The sequence below is a fragment of the Martes martes genome (assembly GCF_963455335.1).
Source record: "Martes martes genome assembly, chromosome: 7".
Lineage (NCBI taxonomy): Eukaryota > Metazoa > Chordata > Mammalia > Carnivora > Mustelidae > Martes > Martes martes.
Window position 1 is genome coordinate 59880044 of NC_137894.1, and position 24828 is coordinate 59904871.

At 47.7% G+C, this 24828-nt stretch overlaps 1 protein-coding gene across 4 annotated transcripts; it reads right to left on the reverse strand.

Moving 5' to 3' along the window:
* Positions 1-816: 816 nt before the first annotated feature.
* Positions 817-18482, reverse strand: RMDN3 (regulator of microtubule dynamics 3). 4 transcript variants are annotated; one of them, XM_080809580.1, is made up of 13 exons: positions 18413-18482; positions 17852-18045; positions 15155-15347; positions 14573-14716; positions 8553-8838; positions 7669-7771; positions 4279-4339; positions 2754-2829; positions 2519-2596; positions 2187-2285; positions 1940-1993; positions 1739-1819; positions 817-1446 (listed from the first exon to the last, which is right to left on the reverse strand). In XM_080809580.1, exons 2-13 carry the CDS (start codon positions 18036-18038, stop codon positions 1393-1395), a joined length of 1416 nt encoding a protein of 471 aa, XP_080665706.1. In that variant the 5' UTR covers positions 18039-18045; positions 18413-18482; the 3' UTR covers positions 817-1392. The 4 variants fall into 4 exon arrangements, with proteins under 4 accessions (XP_080665706.1, XP_080665707.1, XP_080665708.1 ...); XM_080809581.1 differs by having other exon boundaries at positions 18424-18467; XM_080809582.1 differs by having other exon boundaries at positions 15155-15329; positions 18413-18461.
* Positions 18483-24828: the final 6346 nt, after the last annotated feature.

A 24828-nucleotide genomic window follows, 5' to 3' on the forward strand; every position in this document is an offset into this window, starting at 1 on the left:
GTATAAGCTGAATATTTCAAGATAGGACCTTCAAAATAACTTTTGGCACTGAGTGATCAGTTTCTATTACTTTAAAATTGAAAATTTTAAAGGGAAGTCATATATTCAGTTGATAATTATCCTTCAGGCTAATAGAGATTATTACAAGTTGAATATCCCATGACTTTCCAGTGGCCTTTGTCTTATGTTATAGAGCCCTGATAATTGTCTGGATTATTCTACTTTAGGGATTTGAGATCGTCCTCCTCTTCTCTTTCAGACTTATACTCAGGATGGCTTTTAGCCAGCTCTTTGAATGTCAGAGGGCCTGGCAGCTAGTACTGGGAGGAAAGGCACAGAAAATCTCTGCTGTTGCTGTGTTGATCCTACTGTATTTAGGGAGATAGGAAGACAGTCAATTTAATGCAACTTTGTTTAAAGAATGGAGTACCTCTCCAGTCTTGTCTTTCATTTCTATACCACATAACAAACCTGGGATGGTAGAGTAAGCCAGGGTGACAGAATCTGGAATGGAAGCTTGGTTCTTATATAAAAGCATGTCAGTCCTTCAGTCCTATAAACTTAACCTCAATTATTGTTGTAGGTGAGTTAGTTTATCAGGTGAGATAATGCTTTGTGCCGTTGGCCCTAAGAGTAAAATAGTTGGAATAGGCCTTGTTAGGCTTAAAGAAGCTCTCTGTGTTGTACATAACTAAAATTTCCATTGAAAATAGGTTTTAAACTTTTTGGTGCTATTTTTCTGTTTGTCTGCAGTAGTTTCAGTAGTAGAAAACAATTATGGAAATGTCAAGCAAGAAAGGAACAGATGGCAAACATAGGGGAATATAGTCAAGTTTGGTTTATTTCGGGTTTATACCAAAATATATTCCAGGCAACTCCTAAGATCATTGTTTCATAGTCTCATAAGCCTTATGCACTGGTGTCCTTCCAAAAGCTGCCAGGACTCTGGAAGTGAAGTGGTCCAGCTCCTCAGCCCAGGTATACAGTTAGAATCCACATGATAGATAAGAAGAGGGCAATATCCATGGGCTGCCCTGACCTTTCCTTTTACCCTGATAGGGTATGTTTTGTTCTTATAGCTCTTTGAAGTTCACCCACCTCATCAGTAGGCTGAAGGCAGCCATCAGTGCTATACATATATATATATTACTCTTGATTTTTCAAGAATTCACTTAAGACAACTACAGAAATCCAGGCCTTAAGTACTTCCCCAATTTCAGATAAAATAAGGGATTAGAATAAATTAACCAGTGGGCAGTGGGAAAGAAACTGGGGAATGGTTATGGATACCAGTCAGACCCAGGAGTCAGGACCATCACTTAAGCAGTCTTAGATTCCTGATGATCTAAACAGGGCAGTTTCCCTCAAGTCATGAAGGCCACTGAAATGCAATTATTCTCTTAAAATTATTTCCAATTCTTCCAAGTCCTTCTGGAAAGCCGAATCCTAGGGAGACAAGAAAGACTAGGCCTCAAAAATCTAAGCCAACTCCCAAACCACTGATAACTTCCCTTCTGAGCTCTGTTATCAGTCTTTAACCAACCTTCCCAGGATAGCCTGCAGCCTATGAAATCTGCCTCCTCCCCAATATGAGATATATACAAAGATGACTACATGCAAAAGCGTAAACTCTCTTTTATAGGGAAAATAAAACCTCAAGGGAAGATTTTCTTCCCTGGAAAAGTTCAAATGATTCAATAATGGAACCCAGTATTAAAGAAGCTCTTCAAAGTATTACCTCATTGGTGACATCTGGCAGCTCCAGGGCTAACTTCATCCATTGTCTAGCTTCAGAGTTTTTTCCTAGTTCTCTGTAGCACTGAGAAGAGACAACAGTGAAAACCTGGGAGAAACGCCACCAGGAGACTGAACTTTCAGGACTTCCCATTATATATCAATATGTAATTTCATCAACGTTGAAAACAGCAGGTGAGTTTACCTTGGAAATATATACCCTCCCTGCTTTAGAAAATCCTGGCTGTAGTTCTTCAGCCTAGAAAAGGAAACAAGGCATTTCAGTAAGGGAATTACCAAATTCAAGTCAGGCTGAAGTTTATTAAATAGAGCTTTACCAGTCCTGGCCTGGGGAACTCTATCTTTATAAGTTGTCCAAGTGGTTCTTTCTCCTTCAACAGGCAAGCCTAAAATTGCAACCTACCAGAAATCCCTCCCTTCTTTCCCAATACCTTCAGGAAGCTTTGGAGGGCATCCTGCACAGTGGCGCTGAGAGGGCTTTCAAACAAAGCTGCAGCAGTTTTTTTTTCTAGCCAGCTCAGGTGAGAGACCTGCCACCAAAAGATCAAGTGTGAATTTAAAAAAGGTGGTTTGTTTTGTTTTTGAGAGAGAAAGCTGAGGAGGGCAGGGGGCAGGGGGAAAGAGACTCTCAAGCAGATTCCCTGCTGAGCTTGGAGCCTGACACAGGCTCAGTCTCATGACCCTGAGATCACAACCTAAGCCAAAACCGAGAGTAGGGAGTTCAACCACCTGAGCCACCCAGGTGCCCCAGAAGGCAGCTTACCTGGTAGCACCACCTGCCGAGGAGAAAGTGAGCCATAGGGTTTTCTGGCTGGAGAGCGATGGCTTTGTCCACATGCTCCTGAGGGGAAAAATGTAAATATAAATTGACATCAGAGTTGCTAAAGGAAGAAGAACAAGTCATAGAGACTGTAGGAACAAGCTTTGCAAGGAGGAAGGGAAGAGCAGGGAATCTGGACTAGAGCAGCACCAGGGAAGGAAGAGAAGCCTTTCCTCACCTTGAAGCTAAAGCCACTCTGGATGCGCCTCTGGATGCTCTCATGCTCAGCCAGCTGACCACAGAGCACCGCGTACCTAAGGGGGAAAGCCGCAGCAAGCTCGGGGACAAGGAATGGGCTTCCCATCCACTGCCCCCAACCCCTCAAGTAAAGCTGAAAACAGCATCTCTGTCTACAAAATTCCTCTTTTCACAGATCTGTGGTCCTAGTTCACATTCTTTGGCAAATACTGGTAGGCTCACAATTCTCCAAAGTATGCTAGGTACAAAAAAGTGGGGTCCACCAGTCAACTTCTCATACTTAACATTTAGGCAGTGTCTCAGTCCAAGTCTCCACAAATTTCCCCCTATAATGAGTATAACCATTTGGGGTCATAAAAACTTAAAAAGCAGATCTCTAATAATCAGCATCAAAATGTAAGGGACCTAAGTACATTGGTTCTTATCTCCGGAGCAGACACTAAAAGGTCTCATTGGCTTTAAAAGCATACAGGCATGTCCTTGGGAAGCTATACTCCAGGACAAACTGGGGTGGGATACTCTACAAAATTCTAATGTTAATTTGGGAACCAAGAGAAGCAGAGGAAGAAAGTCCACATCCTTCCTTCCATGGGGAACAAAACCCCCAGCTTCCCATCTTCTGTCTTCAAAAACAAAGGCCTCACTACCCTATCCGCCCCCAGCATTGTTTCTAGAAGCACAGCTGACAATAAATGAGTGTCTAGAGACCCAAGGTGCTTTTTCATATATTCAATAAATACTGGGGCGGCAGGGTGGGATTTGTATCTAACACTTCTAGAGGCTCGTTTCTGTATTGCCTCCAAAAAGCCACTCCTCAAGAATAAAGTGTAAGACCAGTTTCCATCCTTGGGCGTCCAGGAGCCCCAAGGAAATCCAGAGAGGTGGCAATGACCTGGCCTCTGAGAAGAGCTCTTGCAGAGACAATCTTAGGACAGAAATATGGAAAGCAAAGGAGAGGTGAGAAGGAAATTTTCAATAAAACTGAGGTGCTGGAACCAGGCCCTAGGACACGAGTTGGCCTTAACCGATGGAAGCTGGCAGAACTTTGCCTCTCATGAGACAAGAGCAGGGCTGATGTTTTTGTAAGGTAATAAACTAAACTTCTGGGGTTGAGCTCACATTCATTTTAACTCATGCAAGCCAAGCAAAGAAGCCGAAGTCTACCACCAGCCAGGGACTGCAGTTAGGGGAAAAAAGAGCTTGTGCAAGACACGGGAGCCACCCTCCCTGAAGAGCAAAGAACCCACACATTTTGTAGCAAGGATGACTCTTAAAAAGCTACGCATTTCTCTAAGCCCCAACAACAACAAATCTTCGAATTACCCCTTGCCTCATTCCCAGAGCACTTTCCAAAGAAAACTCCCCTGGGTCCCTGGTTTGGATTAGGCCCAGCCGTATGATAATAAAGGCCAGAACTCCCTCTCCTGTTTCCTCAGGGAGAGAAATGGCCCTCTTCCACTGTAGCTCATGCTAGCTCTTTCCAGGACTCTGCAGGGGTTTCTTACCACTGGTGACATTCAGCATTCTCATCCCCCTTCTCCAGGGCAGCCTCCGCTTCTTCTTTTCCTGTAGGGACAAAGGTGATTCAGAGTTCATAAGGGCTCCCATGCAGACTTCGACATGAGGGGCTGTGGCAAGAATGACTGCTCTAGCCCTTACCAATCCCTACCCAACCTGGACTTGTTTGGAATAATTTTGAATTTGAGCAGAATGAAAAGCTGCAAATAGCTTCCCAGGGATAACTTCTGCTTTACCTCATTCTTTTCCCTATCTCTGTCGTCAGCTGCCCAATTACTTTCTTTTTATAGCACCCACCTGATGTGTTCAAAGTTGTTGGGGTTTAGGGGTTTTTTTTGTTTAAGAGATCGTGTATAAGCACTGGGGGCTGGGAGAGAGAACCTCAAGCAGACTCCGTTCTGAGCACAGAGCCCCATGTGGAGCTCGACCTCACAACCCTGAGGTCATGACTTGAGCCAAAGACCAAGAGTCCAACACTGACCTGACTGAGCCACCTAGGCACCCCTCAAAGCATTTAAAATTTTTTTTTCCTCAAAGCATTTTAAGATTTTTTTTTTTAAAGATTTTATTTACTTATTTGACAGAGAGATCACAAGTAGGCAGAGAGGCAGGCAGAGAGAGAGGAAAGGAAGCAGGCTCCCCGCCGAGCAGAGAGCCTAGCTCGATCCTAGGACCCTGAGATCATGACCCAAGCCGAAGGCAGAGGCTCAACCCACTGAGCCACCCAGGCACCCCAAGATTTCATTTATTTTTTTTTGAAAGAGAGAGACTGCAAGAGAGGGAACAGAAGCCTGGGGAGTGGGAGAGGGAGAAGCAGGCTTCCCGCCAAGTAGGGAGCCCTATGTGGGGCTTGAACCCAGGACCCTGGGATCATGACCTGAGCCTAAGGCAGATGCTTAACAACTGAGCCACCCAGGTGCCCCTCAAAGTATTTTAAATATAAAAGAACCCAATGGTTGGGGCGTCTGGGTGGCTCAGTGGGTGAAAGCCCCTGCCTTCAGCTCAGGTCATGATCCCAGGGTCCTGGGATCGAGCCCCGCATCGGGCTCTCTGCTTAGCAGGGAGCCTGCTTCCTCCTCTCTCTGCCTGCCTCTCTGCCCTACTTGTGATTTCGTTCAAATAAATACACAAAATCTTTAAAAAAAACAAAACCCAATGGCAATCAAACTGTCCCAAAGAGACCTTGTCCTAGGGGGTGTAGGCATGCTTTAGGGTGTCCATGAATTCCTCTGAAGTTGTATAAAAATTTAGGTACATATGTATTTTATTGAGGGAGAGGGTCTACCTTGCCTTTTGATCAAATTCTCAGAAGACTGTGATCTAAAAACAATCACATCTCTATGCCAAAACTCCTCACCAGAGCCAAATGTCTGACCAGAAATGACATTCATTTAATTTTCTAAGCACCAAGACTGACAAATCAAGGCCTAAACACATGAAAGCTCTTGACAAAGATGATCTATGCGGTCACGTAGTCTGGAGCCTTCTAGCTGAGGAACATCATGCCTACAATACTGGAGAAAAGAACATACTGCCAAATGGGATTTCTCCTTTGATTAAAATGGAGAGCACTTCAAAGGGAATGTGGAGAAGATGGGGCAAAAGTAATGGGTTGAGGTGATAGGCTGGCTGATGTGAAAGGTTTCTTCATGTTCAAATGATAGTGATGATGGTAAGATGTTGTATATCCGACAAATACATTTTTAAGTTGGCTGATGAGAAACGCCACCCCCAACCCCCTCTCCACCCCCTGCAGCTTAACCTCCCCTTTTTAAACAATGACTCTGTATGGCCCCATCAGTGAGGGACACTGTCTCTCAGCGGATTTTTTTCTCTGCCCACTTCAAAGCACTATCTTACTAGAAAATAAGAGCTGAGCATTCTTTCCTGCCAAGCTAGACAGAGGAGTAAAAAGATACCACATAAGATCCCACAGAATGGCTGCCTCTTGGTGCTCCAACTTTTAGAGATAGAACAAAATGGAAAGGACCATGAAGGATGGTCCTAAAAAGCCAAATTCTAGGGCCTCCAAGGCTGCTCCATCTGTCGTTCAGCAGCAGCAGACTTGCACAGGGGGTCCAAGCTCTGCAGATCAGACCAGAGCATTGACAATGGCTGCTCTAACCATCACTCTACCTCCACCTTTAGGTTTCATGCTGGCCACTGTACTAAGAAGCAATGCTCAATGGGGGTGCTGGGGTTAAGCTCCAACTCTTGGTTTTTGGCTCATGATCTCAGGGTGGTGAGGATCAAGTCCCATGCTGGACTCTACATTTCCCTCTCTCCTCCCCACCCCCCCACAACCCTGCTCATGCTCTCTAAAATAAATAAAATCTTTAGGGGGCAAAAAAAAAAGATCAACAATCAAAAGGAAAGGAAAGATTCTTGTTGGTACCAAGGAGTCCAAATATCAGCCCAAAAGCTTATCAGAATCCTTACCTCAAATTTAGGAGGGAACACAGAAACTTTTGAAAACAAAGAAGCAAAAAGTAATTAAGCACCTTCTGTTAAAACCTGGAGATTTTTCTGATGATCTGCCTCAATAAACATTCAACTCAACTGACCTGTTCTTTCTATATTGACAATTCTACAAATGCTAGAAACAATGACCTTGAGGTATTGTCAGATTCTACATTAGCAAAGATTCGATGTTTCTAAGTGAGGAGGTAGACATACCCACTTTGGAAAGTCAACTTTAGGTATCTAACTGAACCACAAGACCTAGAAGCCCACTGACAGTACCCGACTTGTGTGTGGGTAGGCAGGACCCATCTTCCCCACAAAACCAGTCATTTTTCAAAGTCCCAGGATTCTCAGTGACATGACAGATAGGGACAAGCCCTGAGCTTGGCATCATTCATACGCACCCTATCCACCAGGATACAGACTTTAGCAACAGAGTTTTTAAGTAGATCCCAAGGACTCCTAAGCTAGCAGCATTCTTCCAAACTGCTGCTCACAGGCTCTCAGCAAACATAGTCTGCTGATATTCTCAGAGAACACCTGCCTCACAGGCTCTGTACCTTAAACCAGATTCCTAAGCAGCAGCAAAAAAAAAAAAAAAAAAACCCTTCAGATTAAGAAAACAGGCTTTGCCCTCTCCTGCAGGTGGGGAGTGAGAACAATTATCCAAGTATGCTACAGCTACCCCTAAAAACATTTGCACCGGTATTAATCACAATGTGCAGGGAAGCAGTGACCACTGTCTCAAAAAGGAAGCAGAAGTCCCTGGGAACCTGAGTTTGTCCCCAGTGAATAACTGAGCCACCACTACCCTGACAGCCTATTATCTTGGTGGTTCCCCTGAGCCCCAAACAGATGGGCCAGCTCAGCCCCAGAATCAGTCACCTTCCCATCAGGAATCTGTCAGCACTTACCATTTAGGGCATATGACTTCTTCTCGCTCACCTCTTCAGTGAGCTCACACATGTCACTATAGGCCCGGGCCAGGCGCCAGAGAAAGTCCTGCCGGCTTCCATACTGTAGACCAAACAGAGAGGGAGGGATGAGACCCCTCTTCTTCAGCTGCAGAGAACTGGGGCTCTGGCCTTCTACCCAAGCCCTAGGTTTTAGTTTGCAAGCTAGTGTGTTATACACGGACGTCAGGCCAGCCTTATGCACAGCCCTCCGCCCCCACACGCCCCCACCCGCAGTTAGCTAACCCATGATCCATCATCTCTGCCCAGTAGCTTGCAGAAGCCTCCGAGTGAGGGCACACTGTGAGGAGCAAAGCTCAACTCCAACATGAAATGCGACACAATGAGTCTGGCTGACACAATGAAAAATGTGAATTCTCACATTTCCCAAGAAAAGGAAACATTCTAACTCTGGGACATTTATACCTGGGTGAGCATGAATCCTGGCAGTGAACCAGAGAAGGGAACTGTGGTTGAGTGACCTCCACACTTGTCACTCGTGATGGAAACTTCAAGTAGGGCAAGCAGCTTAGGCTCTGCCACAAGGGAAATAGAAGAGGAAAAAAATATTCCAGTTCTTTCCACACTTCTCTCCACTGTGAGTGGTAGAGCTCTTTTGCAACAGCTCTCCAGGAGGCAGAGGGCTATGGGGAGGCGGCTCGGGGCAGGCGGTACACCCAGGCCCACAGGACGTGCAAGCCTGGGGGATGCGTGCAGAAGCAGCCAGCTCACCCCCCCCCCTTTCCCTTCCTTTGGCCTCTGGCAGGCTTGTAAGTGACACCAGCCTTCCCCCACTCCCAGGGCTTGTGGGGCCAGTGCGGGCAGGCAGGACGCCGGAGCCTTACCGCCAGCTTGTTGTTGAGCAGCAGCTGGAAGCCCTCCCGCCTGTCCTGTTTGCCACCCTGGTGCAGCTCATCCGCCTGCTGCAGGAGGGGCAGCACATCCTCCAGGCCCAGGAAGCCTGCAGTGTCCAGGGCTCCAGCCACCGGGCCTGACGCCACCTCCAGCTCCAGGTCCAGAGAGTCCCTTCTCCCGATCTTCACAGTCTCACAGCTCACTTCATCTTCCCCATCATCACTTTCTCTGTCAGAGTCCCGCTCATAGTCAGACTCGGCATTGGCTGTGGTGTAACTGGGGCAGAGAAACAGAAGTGACAGGGTCAAGGGAAACTCTTTTTTTTTTTTTTTTAAAGATTTTATTTATTTGACAGGCAGGCAGGGTGGGGGGAGCAGGCTCCCCACTGAGCAGAGAGCCTGATGCGGGGCTTGATCCCAGGACCCTGAGATCATGACCTGAGCCGAAGGCAGAGGCTTAACCCACTGAGGCACACAGGAACTCCAAGGGAGATTATTTAGCCTCAGAGCTCTAGGGCTATCTCCCACCCACAAAGAGGGACTCCTGCTGTCCGGAGCACCAAGTAAAAACCATTTCTACCACATAGGGGCAGAGAAAGCTTCCTATGGGAACCACAGATTGGCAAAATGATCCCGGAGGGAAGGTGACCAGCTGGGGGCACTGGGGCAGTCAGGGGCCAATATGAGACGACCCCCCCGCCCCCCCCAAGCTATCAAGTTGGCCAGATAATCAGAAAAAAGAAAAGGCTAGAAAGACGCCTAGAAAGAAATTTACCAAAATGTTGCTAGTAGATCTCATGATGGAAGAATTAAAGGAAGTTTTTCTACTTTTTAACATTACGTATGATTGCTTTAGTGAGCATATATTCTTTTAAGTAAAAAAGAAAGAAATACTTAAGATAAAAACCATTGTGTAGGTGGAGCTGATCCCCTGAGCTGGGTGGCTCACCAGGCTAAGGGTGTGTCGGTCATTTTTGCCTTATCAGCCAAAAGCACCGCCAGAAACAACATGGGTGGGTGCCAGCCTCCAAGGCCATGGGCAGCCCAAATATCTACATCTTCTTTCACAATTCTCGGTACACCTCTGTCCTAAGTCAGCAACCAAACATAAACCACAAGCCCTTGGAAACCTTAGGAACTTGCTGGGGTGGGGAAAGGCCGCTTTGCAGCTGGAATCAGGAGAGGAGGAAGATGCAAACAGAAGTTCCTGCGAAGGTTTCTCTGGGGCCGCCACAAGCCAGGCAGGCGTCTCCCTGGAACCCCCTACCTTGATGCACTTACTGAAGGGGAGGCCACGTTTCTGTTGGATCTCAGCCAACAGAAACCCAGCCAACGGCGGCTCATTAGGGTGTTCTCCCTAACTGCCAACTGAATCAGACAAAAACTGAGCACAGAACAATGTCAGACTTCCAGGGGCCAGAAGCAGACACCAGAGAAGCCTCCAGACGTGAGTGAAGGAAAAGCAGCTTCTATCAGAGCCAGAAGGTTCTGAAGCACAGGAAAGATCTTAGGGTCACTTAGGGATATGCCTCCCTCCATCCTAGAATGAAAGACAGGGACAGGATACTGAGCTGGCGCAAAACAGACCTGAAGGAGAGATGAGAAAGGCACCTACAAAGACGGCAAGACAGCATCAAGTCTGGCTGCAAGTGGTAGGCCAGAAAGCCACACACAACAAGGAGGTGGGCTCCATCCAGAAGGTACCAAGTAAGCAAACAGACCGAGTTCCCAGTCTGTGCCGCTGCTTCACAGAGGAGCTTCCAGACTCATCTAAAAAAGGGCTCCAGGATCCTGTAAGGTATTGACCTTAGCTACACCTTGCTTTTTAGGATGTTATCCAAGTTCCTTCCCCTCTAGCAACGGGCACTAGAAACATTAGAAATTAGAGGCACAGGAAAAGTGGCAGAGGTTTTACAACCAACCTGAGTAGTGATGAACAAGACCATACAGAGGCAGCCTAGACAGACTCCCAACCAATTCTGAAGCCTTGGACAATAACACCTGTCCAAATGAGAAAATCAAATCAGAGTCTACCAGTGCCTCTACTCAGCCCAGCCAGACCAAAGGCTTGATGGATAAATGGGTTAATCTAGGGTAAGGAGACAGAGTCTTGTACCCTATTGTTAGAAAGAGAGGGAGACACCACTGCCTGCTGAACTCCCTCCAATGAGGAGTTCAAATCAGGAGTCTCCCGGGGAGGGACCCTTGCTCTGATCGCTTCTAGTGCATAGCAATCAGCAGAGTCTCTCCAGGGAGCTCACGTGGCTGAGGAATGGGAGTGATCAGGAGGGACTCCGCTGCCACCCACAGAGTAAGAGCTGGTGGAGCCAGTGAGGCTGAACAGTGAGGAGGACTTTTTGGCACCTCAGCCCCACTTCAGGGAGCTCTGCCATAAACCTACACCCCGCTGGCTGCCATGCAGTGGGCAGCCAGACACCTGCTGCCTGAGCACAGACATCAGTCCCATGAGCTTCCAGGCCTTCCACAGCAACATGGGCTGTGACCCTATGTTCACATCATGCTCTCCCACATGTCAGACCACCAGTCCAGCCCGTGGAGAAACCCATCAGAGCAAGGATGGTCCCTTTTGTTTAATGTGCCTTGTGGCTTTTGACACCTGCCAGGGACTGGCAGGGACCTCTAAAAAGGCTCTTCGGAGCTGTATCCTTGGGTGGGACACACTGTTCCCACATACAGTAGAGAATCCATGTCTCCTTCAGAGCAAGGAGGTCAGAGACGCCCCACTCTACCCCCTGAAGAGAGCCCACAAGTCAGTGATCAAGGACTCAGTTACACACTTATCCCCTTCCGATAATTAAGTTTCCTTCTTTTGACTCCTCCTAAGCCCCATTAGAGGGGCTGAGCTAAAGCATTCAAAGACAACCAGGCATGGGAGACCCTCAGTGGTGGGGAAGATAAGACCAACCTAAACAAGGTAATAAATGCCCAAGAAGGAGTAGCAGTGAGTTTGCAGGCAATCTTTTTGGCTGGGATGCCTGGGAAGGCTTGCTGGAGGAGCTGGTGTTTGAGGGCAAGCTGGGTTTTGACCAGGAGAGAAGTAAAGTTATGTTTGGTACAATATTCAGGGAACAAACCTGTGGACCCACACAGTGACTCTGCCTCTGCCATATTCAGTCAGTCCCCTGGGAGCTCAAAGTTGCTATTTTATGAGGAAGAAAAGGGAATACAGCTTTCAGTGGAGTAGGCTATTCAATATTCTTAGCATTTCATCCCTCAAAGAAGCACTCCCACAAGTTCAAAGCCATTCCAGAGTTTGGTCTCCTCCCCAAATTCCCCCTTGACCTATATGGCAGTGACCATGACAAAAAGAATTTTTCACCACGGGCACTGCCCCCAGAGAGCACCAGCTAAACCGGAGTCTTGCACCATGTACCACACCAGCAGCTTCTACATGCCTCCAGATCAGTCATGGGCTGAGTCTGCTAGTAATTAAGAAAGCACCTTTCCTCTCATCCCATCAGGTGGCTGATAAGCCTGTCCTTCTCCTTAGGGCCTTCACAGCCCCAGTGAGCACCTCAAGCAGTGAAGCTCCCATAAGCTTCCCTGGTTAAATACCCTGGCTCTCACTGTTGCCCAAACTTTGTACAACTTCTTCCTTTCTTAAGATTTATTTACTGGAGAGGGAGAAAGAGCGAGTGAGTGCATGTGCACAAGCAAGCAGAGGGAGGGGCAAAGGGAGAGGGAGACAATCTGAGCAGACTCCCCGCTGAGCAGGGAGCCCAACCCCAGACTCAATCCCACCGCCCTGAGATCATGACCTGAGCCAAAATCCAGACTTGGTCGCTCAACCAACTGAGTCACCCAGGCGCCCCTTGTACAACTTCTTGAAATCATCACTGAAGGCCCTGAGTTCTGCATCACTTTGGGCAGAGCTGTGACCTCTCCTATTCTACCCTTCTACAAACCTTAAGTTTCCCACCCAAGTGACCTGCTTGAATGGGTTGCATACAAATGCTCCTTAAGTCTCAGGGCCCACTACCAATTACTCTGTCCTTCTTTTCAGTCCAGATAGTCCCGATATGCCAAACACAAATTCCATTTTTGCCCTTGACAATGTAGGTAACAGGGATCAGAGAACTCTGACAACAGTAGTCACAAAGGGAGGACTAGAGCTCTTACCACAATGGCTTGTTGCAAGAGGTGCCTGGGCAACCAATAATCAAACCCAGGACAGATGCCCAATGGCAGGAATATGGAAAAAGAGCATATTGTTACTCTCCATTTTCCTAGGAAACCAAATGAGGAGAGAGAGGCAGGGCAGTATATTGTCCCAAACAGAAGGAGGCTGAAATTTCTTAAGATGTACTGAACAGATCATACTGCCATGGGTAGGTCTTCCCTGGGCCGTGAGCTGTGGCAGCCCTCAGTCCATGGGAAGAACTCCCAAGGGCTCCATGGGCTAGGTCTTCCTGTAAAGGCCTTTCCGTGCCCCCACAACCAAGCCATGCCATAGATCACAGACCCCCTAACCCCTGTGGATGAGCACCGCTGAGCCTGCACTTAATAGCTGTGTAACTCTGGGCAAGGCATCGAGCCTCGCTGAGCCTCAAGTCTCCGTCTGAGAAAAGGAAGAGCAGCACCTACTCCCTAGGATCCCTGGGAGGATTAGGTGAGGAAATGGCTCTAAAGTGCTTGGCATGGTGTCTGCCAGAGGAAAAATAAACAGTAGTTATCATCATAAAGTGTTTCAGCTAAAGGACATTGCTGGGATACCTGGGTGACTCAATCGTTAAGTGTCTGCCTTGGGCGGGGGGGGGGGGGGGGGGGGAGCGCCTGGGTGGCTCAGTGGGTTAAGCTTCTGCCTTCAGATCAGGCATGGTTTCAGGGTCCTGGAATTGAGCCCCCATTGGGCTCTCTGCTCAGCAGGAAGTCTGCTTCCCCTCCCTCCCCTGACTGCCTCTCTGCCTACTTGTGCTCTGTCAAATAAATAAATGAAATCTTAAAAAAAAAAAAAAAAAAAAAAGCGTCTGCCTTCGGCTCAGGTCATAATCCCAGGGTCCTGGGATCGAGCCCCGCATCAGGCTCCCTGCTCAGCAGAAGGCCTGCTTCTCCCTCTCCACTCCCCCTGCTTGTGTTCTTCTCTCGCTGTCTCTCTGTGTCAAATAAATAAATAAAATCTTAAAAAAAAAAAAGAAGAAGAAGAAGGAGGAGGAGGAGGACATTGCTGCAAAGATCACCCTGAATGGCTGTATGCATGTTCACAGTTGAACCAGTGCTTCTGTCCCAATCTTTTTCTTGGGGAGGAAAAGGTCAGCCTCGAGACCTCACAGAGGAGCTAGCAGCAGACAAGGGCAGAAGCTGCCAATGACAGCGTGCAGCTCCACAACAAAGATAATTCATTCAGACTCCATCCTTGAGACCAAAGTTTCAAAATGGCACTAGTGACTTAAAATCAAAAAGCCCTTAGCCTAAGCACGTTTAGAGGGTGCCCACCAGACTCCTGCCTGCTGTCCCGGTGCACAGTAAGGCCTATGGCCAGAGCTGCTGGGCTACCATGTACTCAAGACAGTCAGCTCCCACCTGTGAGGATGGCAAGGGAGCATGAGCAAGCCTCCCATGTGGGAAGAGAGGAGCTTCCAGGAGAGGGGAGCACAGTTAGAGCTTAGAGGGCTCTGGAAACCTGGCTCAGCCACTGAGTGAAGGAAATAAAGTCATGAAACAACAGTTATAAAGTTCTTGTGATAACACAGCCAAATGCTCAACTAATGTTACAGGAAACATGAAAATAAAAATTATGGCTACGTAAAAAACCAACTCCGGGGAAAATGACAGATGTAAGCAAAAAGCACTGTTAACATCTCATTTGCCTGGGTGACATAAGGCAGATGGTTTTTCTTGTTTTACCTATTCCTTATTTTATTCATTTATATCCTTACCTTGTGCCCAAGATTACTGACAGCAGCTCAGTGTGAATTTTCCATAGATAAAAAGCACTTTTACAAAATGTCACCTGGCCGAAGTCACAACTGCGTCCAGGAGAAAGGACTCACCCGCCTTCACTCTCAGCATCTGTGAATGTGGCTCCTGAGGTGGCTGTGAAGTAGACAGAGCTGGACCCAGTAGAGTCACTCCTCTCCCGGGCAAACGGGAACCTTCGCCGCCGAGCCACTCTCTGGCTCTCTTCCATGTGGGATCTGAAAGGCGGGTCCCTTTAGAGAGGGTGCCATTAGGTCCCAACCAGCCTGTCGTTTCCCTCCACGAAGGAACCTCTCACTAATGCTGCTCAGTAAAGAGCCAAACACAGAGAAAATCCTGGGTTTCTACCCTCAGAAGAACAAGAAGGACAGCTCCCCCGGCCCAGTCTGCACGGGCAGCCCAGCTAAGTCAGCACAAAGGATGTCAGCGGCTACAACAGACCAAAAGGAGGGGGGCCCAAAAGCACCATGGAACTTATGGAAGAAGGCAAGGTACGAATCATACAGCTTCCCTGCCAGTTATGTGAGGAGCTATACAACTGGCTTCTGCCTCTGAGACGGCAGCAAAGGCCAGGACACAGATCGGCTGAGCAAGCTGCAGGGGTTGAGAGCAGCTGAGGGCCCGAGGGCAGTGGGATGGAAGGCTGCATCACTCACCGGACCTCCCCAACGATCTGGCCGGCCAGCCCCTGCAGGCTGCTCCTCAGCTCCTCTACTTCGCGCCGCAGGGCCGCCAGCCCGGTCAGCACGAAGTCCAGGCGCTCCAGCACCTCCTCCTGCCCTTCTCGTGGAAGGCTGGCCAGCACCGCAGCATCTCCAGCCTCCCCGGGACCTGCCCGCAAAGGCCTCACTGAAGGAAGGACAGCACACAGTGACGCTCAGGGGACAGGGTGAGGAAGAGATCTTGGACCTGGAATTTAAGAACACCTGCTTCTCACTGGAGCTCAGTTTACCAAAACCCTTGAGACTCAGACAGTAAATGTTCACAGCTAAGTCCTGTTAACAAGTCTTCAAGTAACTATTCAAAGAAAAAAAAAAAATCAAGATCCCAGTCTCTACATAAGAGCCCCCTCTGTTCACAGAAGCTTTCACGCCGGAGTCTTTAGCAGTACAGCACCCCATGGCAGGTAACGTAAAATGCTGGCAAGAACACAGTACTGGTCGCCTGGGTGGCTCAGTGGGTTAAGCCTCTGCCTTCAGCTCAGGCCAAGATCTCAGGGTCCTGGGATCGAGCCCCACATCGGGCTCTCTGCTCAGCAGGAAGCCTGCTTCCTCCTCTGTCTCTGCCTGCCTCTCTGCCCACTTGTGATCTCTGTCAAATAAATAAAATCTTAAACAAACAAACAAAAACAAAAAGAACACAGTACCTAGAAGGCAGGACACCTGCGCTGCAAAAGGAAAACAAAATCCTTTACCTGTCTATCTAGTTCCCAAATACCAGGCAGTCAATAACAGCCACACAGCAAAACTAAAATGGAGCTCCAATTCTGGGCTTTCACTTCACAAAGAAGAGCAAAAGAAACTCTGATCCTCTCAAGGACTTCATGTAGTATCACCAGAGAAGGGCAAAGAGAAAGGAACAGTTACTAAGAGAAAAGCCCACCCACACCCCATGGGAAAAACACCATTCCTGAGCCCTCATTGGAGCTCTGGGTAAATTCCAACAATAAACGCTAATAAAATAGCAGCTCCCCAAGGCCATTGGACTGGAAAATGTAAAAACAGTAAAGAAACCAGGAAGGCAGGACCCACAGTGCAGGCAAACATAAATGTGTTCAAGGACGTCTAGTGAGAGTCTAGGCTGGATTACAGCACACACCCGATACTATTCAGGAATGTAGAGCAAGAAAGAGCTCTGGGGGGCACCCGGCTGAATCGGCTGGTAGAGAATGAGATTCCTGATCTTGGGGTCATTGAGTTTGAGCCCCATGTTGGGTGCAGAGATTACTTAAATAAAACTTAAAAAAAAAAACTTTTAAGAAGAAAGAAAGATCTCTGGGAACATCGCCACTTTCTCCAAACACCTACTGCTAAGAAATTACAAATAAGCCACAAGGAAAAGACAGACAAGCACTCTTGCAATACTAGGTTACCAGCATGTTATAAAGTGTTGACAAACAGCTGCAACCAACACGGATAACTCTTTGAAGACTCTTCTTTTTTTTTTTTAAAAAAAGATTTTATCTATTTATTTGACAGACAGAGATCACAAGTAGTCAGAGAGGCAGGCAGAGAGAGAGAGGAGGAAGCAGGCTTCCTGCTAGCCAGAGAGCCCTATGCGGGGCTCGATCCCAGGACTCTGGGATCAGGACCTGAGCCCAAGGCAGAGGCTTTAACCCACTGAGCCACCCGGGCACCCCTTTGAAGACTCTTCTAAAACTAACTTTTCCAATCCATCTAGTGTTTGGTAATCAGAGAAACACTCATTCCCAATTAACATAGGGTGACATGATCTCCATGCTTCTCCATTACAAACACCTGAGGAGAGCGGTTTGAACCAGCCTTAGATGCTTTGCTCAAACAACTTAAGGTCAAAGTTTTCAAAATAAAAGCACTACCCATTTCTGCTGTGGCTGGCTTCCAACAACATTCAGCTTCAATTGCAGAACATGCACTCCCACGACTATGCTGTGCAAGTTCAGGACCAGGTGACCAGGCCCAATCCTACCACTTAACTGCTCTGTGACACCCTGAGTAAAGTTACATAATCTTTTTGAATCTCAATTTTCTCCTAAGGATTAAAAAACAAACAACAAACAAACTTGGATAGTCTCCACGTTCCCTTCAAATTCTAATACATAATTTAATACATAAGCCTCAAGACTTATATTCCCCTAAGATTAGTTTCCCCTTTTGCCTTATTTTGGACTTTTTTCTCTACTTACTAAATCCTTTACCCAACACTAAGCAAGTGCCTTTAAAACATACAGCACTGGGGCGCCTGGGTGGTTCAGTGGGTTAAAGCCTCTGCCTTCGGCTTGGGTCATGATCCCAGGGTCTTGGGATGGAGCCCCTCAGCGGGGAGCCTGCTTCCTCCTCTCTCTCTGCCTACTTGTGATCTCTCTCTGTCAAATAAATGAATAAAATCTTAAAAAAAAAAAAAAAACGTAGCACTATTGCAGCCTGAACTAAGAGTAAAAGCTAAACAGCCTTTTCACAATACGCTTTTCTGGGATTACAAGAAAAAGTACAGAAGAGGAAGACTGCTTTCCTTTTCAGTAAACTTTACAGAAAAGTGAAACTGTCAGGCACCCCTTCCGTTGTCCCGTCCCACCGGCTCTACTAAAGGCAGCCCGGACCCTAGGCCCATCCGTCAGCCACTACCGTGGCCTCAGGGGACCGGCTGGGACGTACCCTGGCGTCCTGGCTCTGAGGTCTGCATGTAGCCCAGGGAGTTAGGTAGGCTTTGACTGTGGCCATGGCGCCGAGTCCGCTTCCACCGCTGGCTGTAAAGCGCACACAGGAATCCAAGGCCCGCGGCGGTGCCCAGCAACAGTCCCAACCCGGCTTGGGCGCCGCCCAAGACCCCCAGCCTAGACATGCTGCACCTGCAGCCCACGTGAACCACCGGGAGCAGGCGGGCGGGGACAGGGGGAGAGAAACTCGTGAGCATGGTCCTCCCATCCCCACCCCCAGACTATCCTCACCCCAATCCGGATCCTAAGGTTTCCGCCAGACCCCTGTGCCCGACTACGTGCCTCTCACCCAGCTTGGGCACAGGCGCCCCTCCAGCACACCCGCAGCCCTGATATCAGAGTCAGGTTTCTGGGCCTCCAACCCCCGCCCCCAGCCCCACGACACTGCAGACAACGAACCCCCCGCCCCGGCTGCAAACTCCAGGACATCCCCCCCACCCACCCCCCTGCACCCTCGGAAGGCGACCTGGCCCGGCCGCAGACCAGCTCAGACCCTTACCGACCACTCACAACCAAGGAAGGAGCCTTCACGGCCGCCGCCTCACGCTGTCAATGAGCGTGACGTCATCAAGCGGCGCCAGCAGACCCGCGCGCGGTTGGGAAGGCGCAGTGAGTTGACAGCTCGAGGCTCCGTTTCCACCCACGCTTTTCCCAGGGGGCGGCGCCAGCAGGGAGCGGGAGAGGGGAACCCAGGAGGGAGAAGGGAGGTGGGGAGGAGGAGAGCTGGGAGACTTCTGGGTCGGATGCTTCAGCAGTACCCCTGCTGGCCAGATGAGGTTCCATTTCCCTCCAGTCACAGCAGTTTTCCTGCTGCTCCCGAACGTCTTTCTCCCTTTGCGTCTGCTGTCTCTTCTGCCTAGAATAATAACCCGTTGTCATTCTGGAAAACCACCCCCTACCCACCTTTCCTTGACACTATTTGATTTCGGCTTGATTTGCTTATGCAGTTTTACTAGAAGCATTTACTGAGCACAAGACAGTAGCACCCTTGGCAGTTCAAATTAGACCAGATAAATGGTTGGTTACCTTCAAGAGGTCCGGGAGTTACCAGGGCCAGTTTTCACCTAACAGAGACAAATCCCAGCACAAAAACAAAACAAAACAACAACAACAACAAAACTTAAACCTTACATTATCTGTAATACCTCGATCAAGAACAGAATTATAAACTGCTTTTTCATTTCCAGAATGTAAATGAAATTTATTCCTCTAATAGTACTTTTTAAGCACTTGGGTGAGGCTAAAACTTGAGTTCGTCTCTAATTGCTTAAATTGGTCCAGATACCATTTCGTTTTTTAAAAAATCTGTATTTAGGATTTCTGTGCTCGTTGTGAAAATTAATAAAGGGAAACCGAGGGGCAACCATACCTGTCAGTTACAGGAAAAATTGTCAATTACAGACCCCTAACAGAAGAATCTCAACTGAATAGAATCATAAATTACAGGCTCCCACAGAGAAAGATGTACATTGCATCCCCTGAAATAAATCGGCTGCCCCTGCAACTCAGCCTATGAAAAACCACCATCACCTTTAACTCTTGCTACTCTCCAGTGGATTGATGTTCAAAACAACTCCTCCCAACTTCCTCCTTCTTTTCCATAAAATAACATTTCTCTCCTTTGTTTGTTGAACCTGCCTCTGGTTTTGCTATAGCTTTCTTGTCCTGGATTACAAACCTCTGCTATCCCTGAATAAACCTATGTTTTTGTTGGTAAAACAATTGGCAGTTTTGTTTTGTTTTTTTAAAGATTTTATTTATGGGGCACCTGGGGGGCTCAGTGGGTTAAAGCTTCTGCCTTTGGCTCAGGTCATGATCCCAGGGTCCTGCGAGCCCTGCTTCCCCCTCTCTCTCTGCCTGCCTCTGCCTACTTGTGATCTCCGTCTGTCAAATAAATAAACAAAATCTTTATTTAAAAAAAATTTTTTTATTTATTTATTTGACAGAGAGACGAAGTGAGAGAGGGAACACAAGCAGAGGGAGTGGGAGAGGGAGAAGCCCGCTTCCCATGGAACAGGAAGCCTGATGCAGGGATGGATCCCAGGATCCTGGGGTCATGACCTGAGCCCACGGCAGATGCTTATTGACTGAGCCACCCAGGCACCCCTGGCAGTTTTATTTTTAAGGTTACCACCACCATGGCCCATTGATTTTTATAATTCCACTTTAAACTTTTGAGATTTTATGCAACTTCTTATAATTTTAAAAACTGAAAATGATTCCAGTTTTACCACCAACATTTCTCTCAAGTTAAAATTTCGTTTGGTGACAGGTGAATTATCTAAATGAGTCCTCCTTAAATCCTTGTCTAGATATTATATTTATTTACCTTTTAAAGATTTTATTTATTTATTTGACGGAGAGAGAGATCACAAGCAGGCAGAGAGGCAGGCAGAGAGAGAGAGGAAAGCAGGCTCCCTGCTGAGTAGAGAGCCCGATTGGGGCTGGATCCCAGGACCCTGAGATCATGACCTGAGCCAAAGGCAGAGGCTTAACCCATTGAGCCACCCAGGCACCCCTATTTACCTTTTAATTGTGAGATATTTTACAAATAAGAGAGTACATTTAATGTAATGTACATTGTAAGGAATAATTTAAAGGCAACAAGGTTCCTACCCCACAGTTTAAGGAATAGAAATTTACCAATACCTCTCCTGCTCATTTCTAATGATTCAGTTCATTTGGCATCTTCTGAAAAACATGAACTATAATTGTCTTGGTGATGAGAAAAGAGTGGTTTTTTGTTTTGTTTTGTTTTTTTAAGATTTTATTCATTTATTTGTCAGAGAGAGAGAGAGAGAGCGAGCACAGGCAGAGGGAGAAGCAGGCTCCCTGCTGAGCAAGGAGCCCAATGCGGGACTCGATCCCAGGACCCCGGGACCATGACCTGAGCCGAAGGCAGCCGCTTAACCAACTGAGCCACCCAGGCGTCCCAAGAGTGTTTTTAATATACTTTTCCCCTAATTTTTTCTCATTTTTCTGAGATAAGCATGTGTATCTTCAGTAGTAAGGGACAATATTAATTTTTGGAGAGAATAAAAAGTCATTTCCTTTGGGGAACCTTTCCAGACTACCACCTTGGTGGGCTTAATCTTTTAATTTTTCTTTGCTCCCGAGGCTTGGTTACCTCCACTACACTTGGTTACATGAATATCTGCTTTCTAGTCTGGCTACTCCACTAGTGTGTTCACTCTTCCAGGTTGGGGTTCATGTTCAATTCATCTCCATATTCCCTGAACTCCAGTGCAGAAGCAACCCACAGAAGCTGAATGTGGAGGGAGGAAGGAAAGAAGGAATAACCAGTACCCAGGGCCCACCACCCAGACAATGCCTTCATGATGAAAAACTGACTTGTGGAAGAACAATTTCTTCTCTTCCTGCAGGGGAGGAAGATCTGCCAGATAAACGGATTGTGGCAAGAGGCGAGGCCAGATGGGCAGACCAAGCAGGGGAATTCATTTCCCTCTGGATATTAAAGATGTTATCTGGGGGGCACGTGGCTGCCAGAGCACTCAGCAGCGGGGTGGGGGATTCTGGATGGAGCTTTCTATCTTCTGTGGCATCTGCAGACCAGTTTTGCAAATGTAATAAAGCCTTGGCCATCTAAGATGGCACTGCCTTCCCATCTCCTCTTCACCCCAGCCCAGCCCGAGAGAGGAGAGCAGCAGCCCCCAGATTCCTGCTCTCATCTCTGCACCAAAAAGGCCAACTTCATCTACCCACCTGGCTCTTCCAAGACAAGCAACATAGTCAAATGCCTCGGGATGGTGGCATTACCCGCTGTGTCTGACCACTAAGGTAGTTGACAGTTAAAAAAATTGTTCTTATTGGGGCGCCTGGGTGACTCAGTGGGTTAAAGCCTCTGCCTTCGGCTCAGGTCATGATCTCAGGGTCCTGGGATCGAGCCCCGCATCGGGCTCTCTGCTCAGCAGGGTGCCTGCTCCCCCCCACCCCCCGCCTGCCTCTCTGCCTGCTTGTGATTTCTGGCAAATAAATAAAATCTTTTTTTTTAAATGTTATTATTAAATATTTAATAGCTACAAAAGGGTATTTATAATACAATAAGGATTGAAGACATGTATAACCCTTAGCATCCAGGTGCTAGTGTGAGAAAGAGAACATCGCTTTTGCCTTCTAAGACTCCAGCATGACTGTCCCTGCCTAGTTAGTCCCTTTCACTTCTCTCAGAGGTGAACACTGCCCTAAATATTACATTTATCATTCCCTTACTCTTTTTATAATTTCACCACATATTTTTTATTGATGTGTAATTTAATCTTGTGTTTTTATCCCCAAACAATGTATTATTTAGTTTGGCAAGTTGTGAGCTGTAAGTAGAATTATTCTCTATTTTTCCACAATTTACTTTTTTTATGGCTATGCAGTTTCTGTTGTATCAATTAACCAAAAACTTACTCCATTTTTTTTTAAAGATTTTATTTATTCATTTGACAGACAGAGATCACAAGTAGGCAGAGAGGCAGGCAGAGAGAGGAAAGGAAGCGGGCTCCCCGCCAAGCAGAGAGCCCGACTCGGGGCTCGATCCCGGACTCTGGGATCATGACCTGAGCCGAAGGCAGAGGCTTTAACCCACTGAGCCACCCAGGCGCCTCAACTTATTCCACTTTTGATGGACATAAGGACTGTTTCCATTTTTTGCCAAGTACAAACAGTGCTGTTATGAATATTCTTTTTTTTTAAAGATTTCATTTATTTATTTGACACAGAGAGAGAGAGAGTGCACAAGTAGGCAGAGCGGCAGGCAGAGGGAGAGGGAGAAGCAGAAGCAGGCTCTTCACTGAGCAGGGAGCCTGATGTGGGACTCGATCCTAGGACCCTGGGATCATGACCTCGGCTGAAGGCAGACGCTTCACAGACTGAGCCACCCAGGTGTCCCATATGATAATCTTATACATACATCCTGATGAGTGAGTTTTCCTGAGGTTTATCTAGGATAGGTTTATCTGGGTCATACCCATGCACAATTTCAGCTTTGTTAGATGAAGCTATGTTGTTTTCCAAGGTGACTGTATCAATCGTAACACTTTCCAGTCCCAACAGTAATGTTCCCATTGTTAGACCTTTCCACCAATACTCAATGTTTACAGATTTATCTATTCACTTAGCAAATCATTATAGTAGTATCTCATTGTGGTTTAAAATGTAGTTTGAGGGGCACGTAGGTGGCTGGGTTAGTTAAGAGTCTGCCTTTGGCTTAGGTCATGATTCCAGAGCCCTGGGATCAAGCCCCACATCAGGCTCCCAGCTGCAGAGAGTCTGCTTCTCCCTCTCCCTCTGCTCCTCCCCGCACTCATGCTCTGTCTCTCCCTCACTCTCTCTCTCAAATAAATAAATAAAATCTTTAAAAATTTGTGTATAGTTTGAGGGGCACCTGGGCGGCTCAGTTGGTTAAGCCTCAGATTCTTGGTTTCCACTCAGGTCATGATCTCTGGGTGGTGAGATCAAACCCCATATCAGCTCAGAGCTCAGCCCAAAGTCTGCTTGAGGTTCTCTCTCCCCCTCTCTCTGCCCCTCCCCCATGGCGCTTGCTCTGTCTCTCTATAAAATAAATGAGTCTTTAAAAAAGAAAATAAAATACAGTTTGATTTGCATTTCTGGAATTTCTAGTGATATTGGACATCATGTTATCGATTTACCGGCCATTTCCATTCCCTCTTTTGAAAGTGCCTATTCAAGTCATTTGCCCATGTTTTTTCTATTGATTTATCTTTTTCTTGTTGATTTGTAGGAGTTCTTTATATGGCCTGAGTATTAATCTTTTAAGGACTCCTTCGTTAGACATGAGGATCTTCTCTCTCCAGCTAAATTTTTAGTCTTGGAGGTGGAGAATAGGCGGAGGGAGTACAGAATAGTCAAACCGACCTGAAAGAGTCCTTTAGGATTACAACTGCCTGTTTCCCTTCCAGCGCTCTCCACATCCCTCAAGCTACTGGAGGCACAGAGCAGGCCTGTAAGGGCCCTTCCGGGACGAGAAGATTGTTCAAGGGCCAGGGAAGGTTACAGGCTATTTTTTGTTTTGTTTTGGTTGGGTTTTGCTTTGTTTTTTAGAGAACCAATCACAAGGCGGGTAAGAGAATCTTTTGAGTTTTCAGATTTTGAAACACCTAGATGAGGGCGTGGACACACCGAGTGCACTTGCTGCCCTCTAATCGGGGGCTGGTGTCCGGGAATGTAGTTTCTTTTTGCCTCAGGTGTTGCCTTGTGATTTCGCGCGCGTGCGCTGCATCTCTCCAGCTTCACGGGAAGCTCTCCGAAGTGGGGGCCAGATTCCATTGGTTTAAATCACTAGGAGACTGACACACAGCCAAACGCTCATGAGGTTCCTCTATAGATTTACCTATGGGGGCACAGAAATGCAAGGTTCGGCCGCTGCACTAGGAATTACAGTCAGGGAGGCGGAAAGGCGCGGTGCACACGAAGTGGTTATTCTAGTTGTAGCCACAAGCGTCCCACCCCTGTCTCCCGTGCGCTGACGGAGTCCCCGGAGAATGTGTCCTGGGGACCAGAAGTGGGGATCCACTAAGAGCTTTAGAGGCGTCCCTGGGTGGGGAGGGCTTGAGCTTGGGAGGGACCTTTTGGGAGAGTCGCGGATTCCTCCCTGCTCTGCTTCCACAGGGACAGGGGCGGGGACCAGCAGGACTTTGGAACCTAGTGCCCAAGATGTTGCAGAAAGCGGGCGCATGGTCAACAGGCACGCTTTACAGCACGCCCCGCCGCAGCCCGCCTAGCCCGCTGGACCACCCCCCACTCCAGGCAGTGGGTGCGCGCCAACGTCCCACAGCAATGTCCCAGAGCACGGCCCCGAGGGCAGGAGGCGGACCGGATCGTCAAGTGCGGGGGCGCGTCACGGGTGCCCGCTCCCGATTGGCCGGCCGCGGCAGTCACGGGCGGGGC

Excerpts from the sequence above, each read along its gene's own strand:
- RMDN3 (XM_080809579.1), bottom strand. The coding sequence starts at position 18,038 with ATGTCTAGGCTGGGGGTCTTGGGCGGCGCCCAAGCCGGGTTGGGACTG. Across the intron at positions 8,839-14,572 it reads GATGCTGAGAGTGAAGGCGG|TTACACCACAGCCAATGCCG; the intron begins GTGAGTCCTTTC and ends TCTCTGCCCCAG. Across the intron at positions 4,340-7,668 it reads GAAGTCATATGCCCTAAATG|GAAAAGAAGAAGCGGAGGCT; the intron begins GTAAGTGCTGAC and ends TTGTCCCTACAG.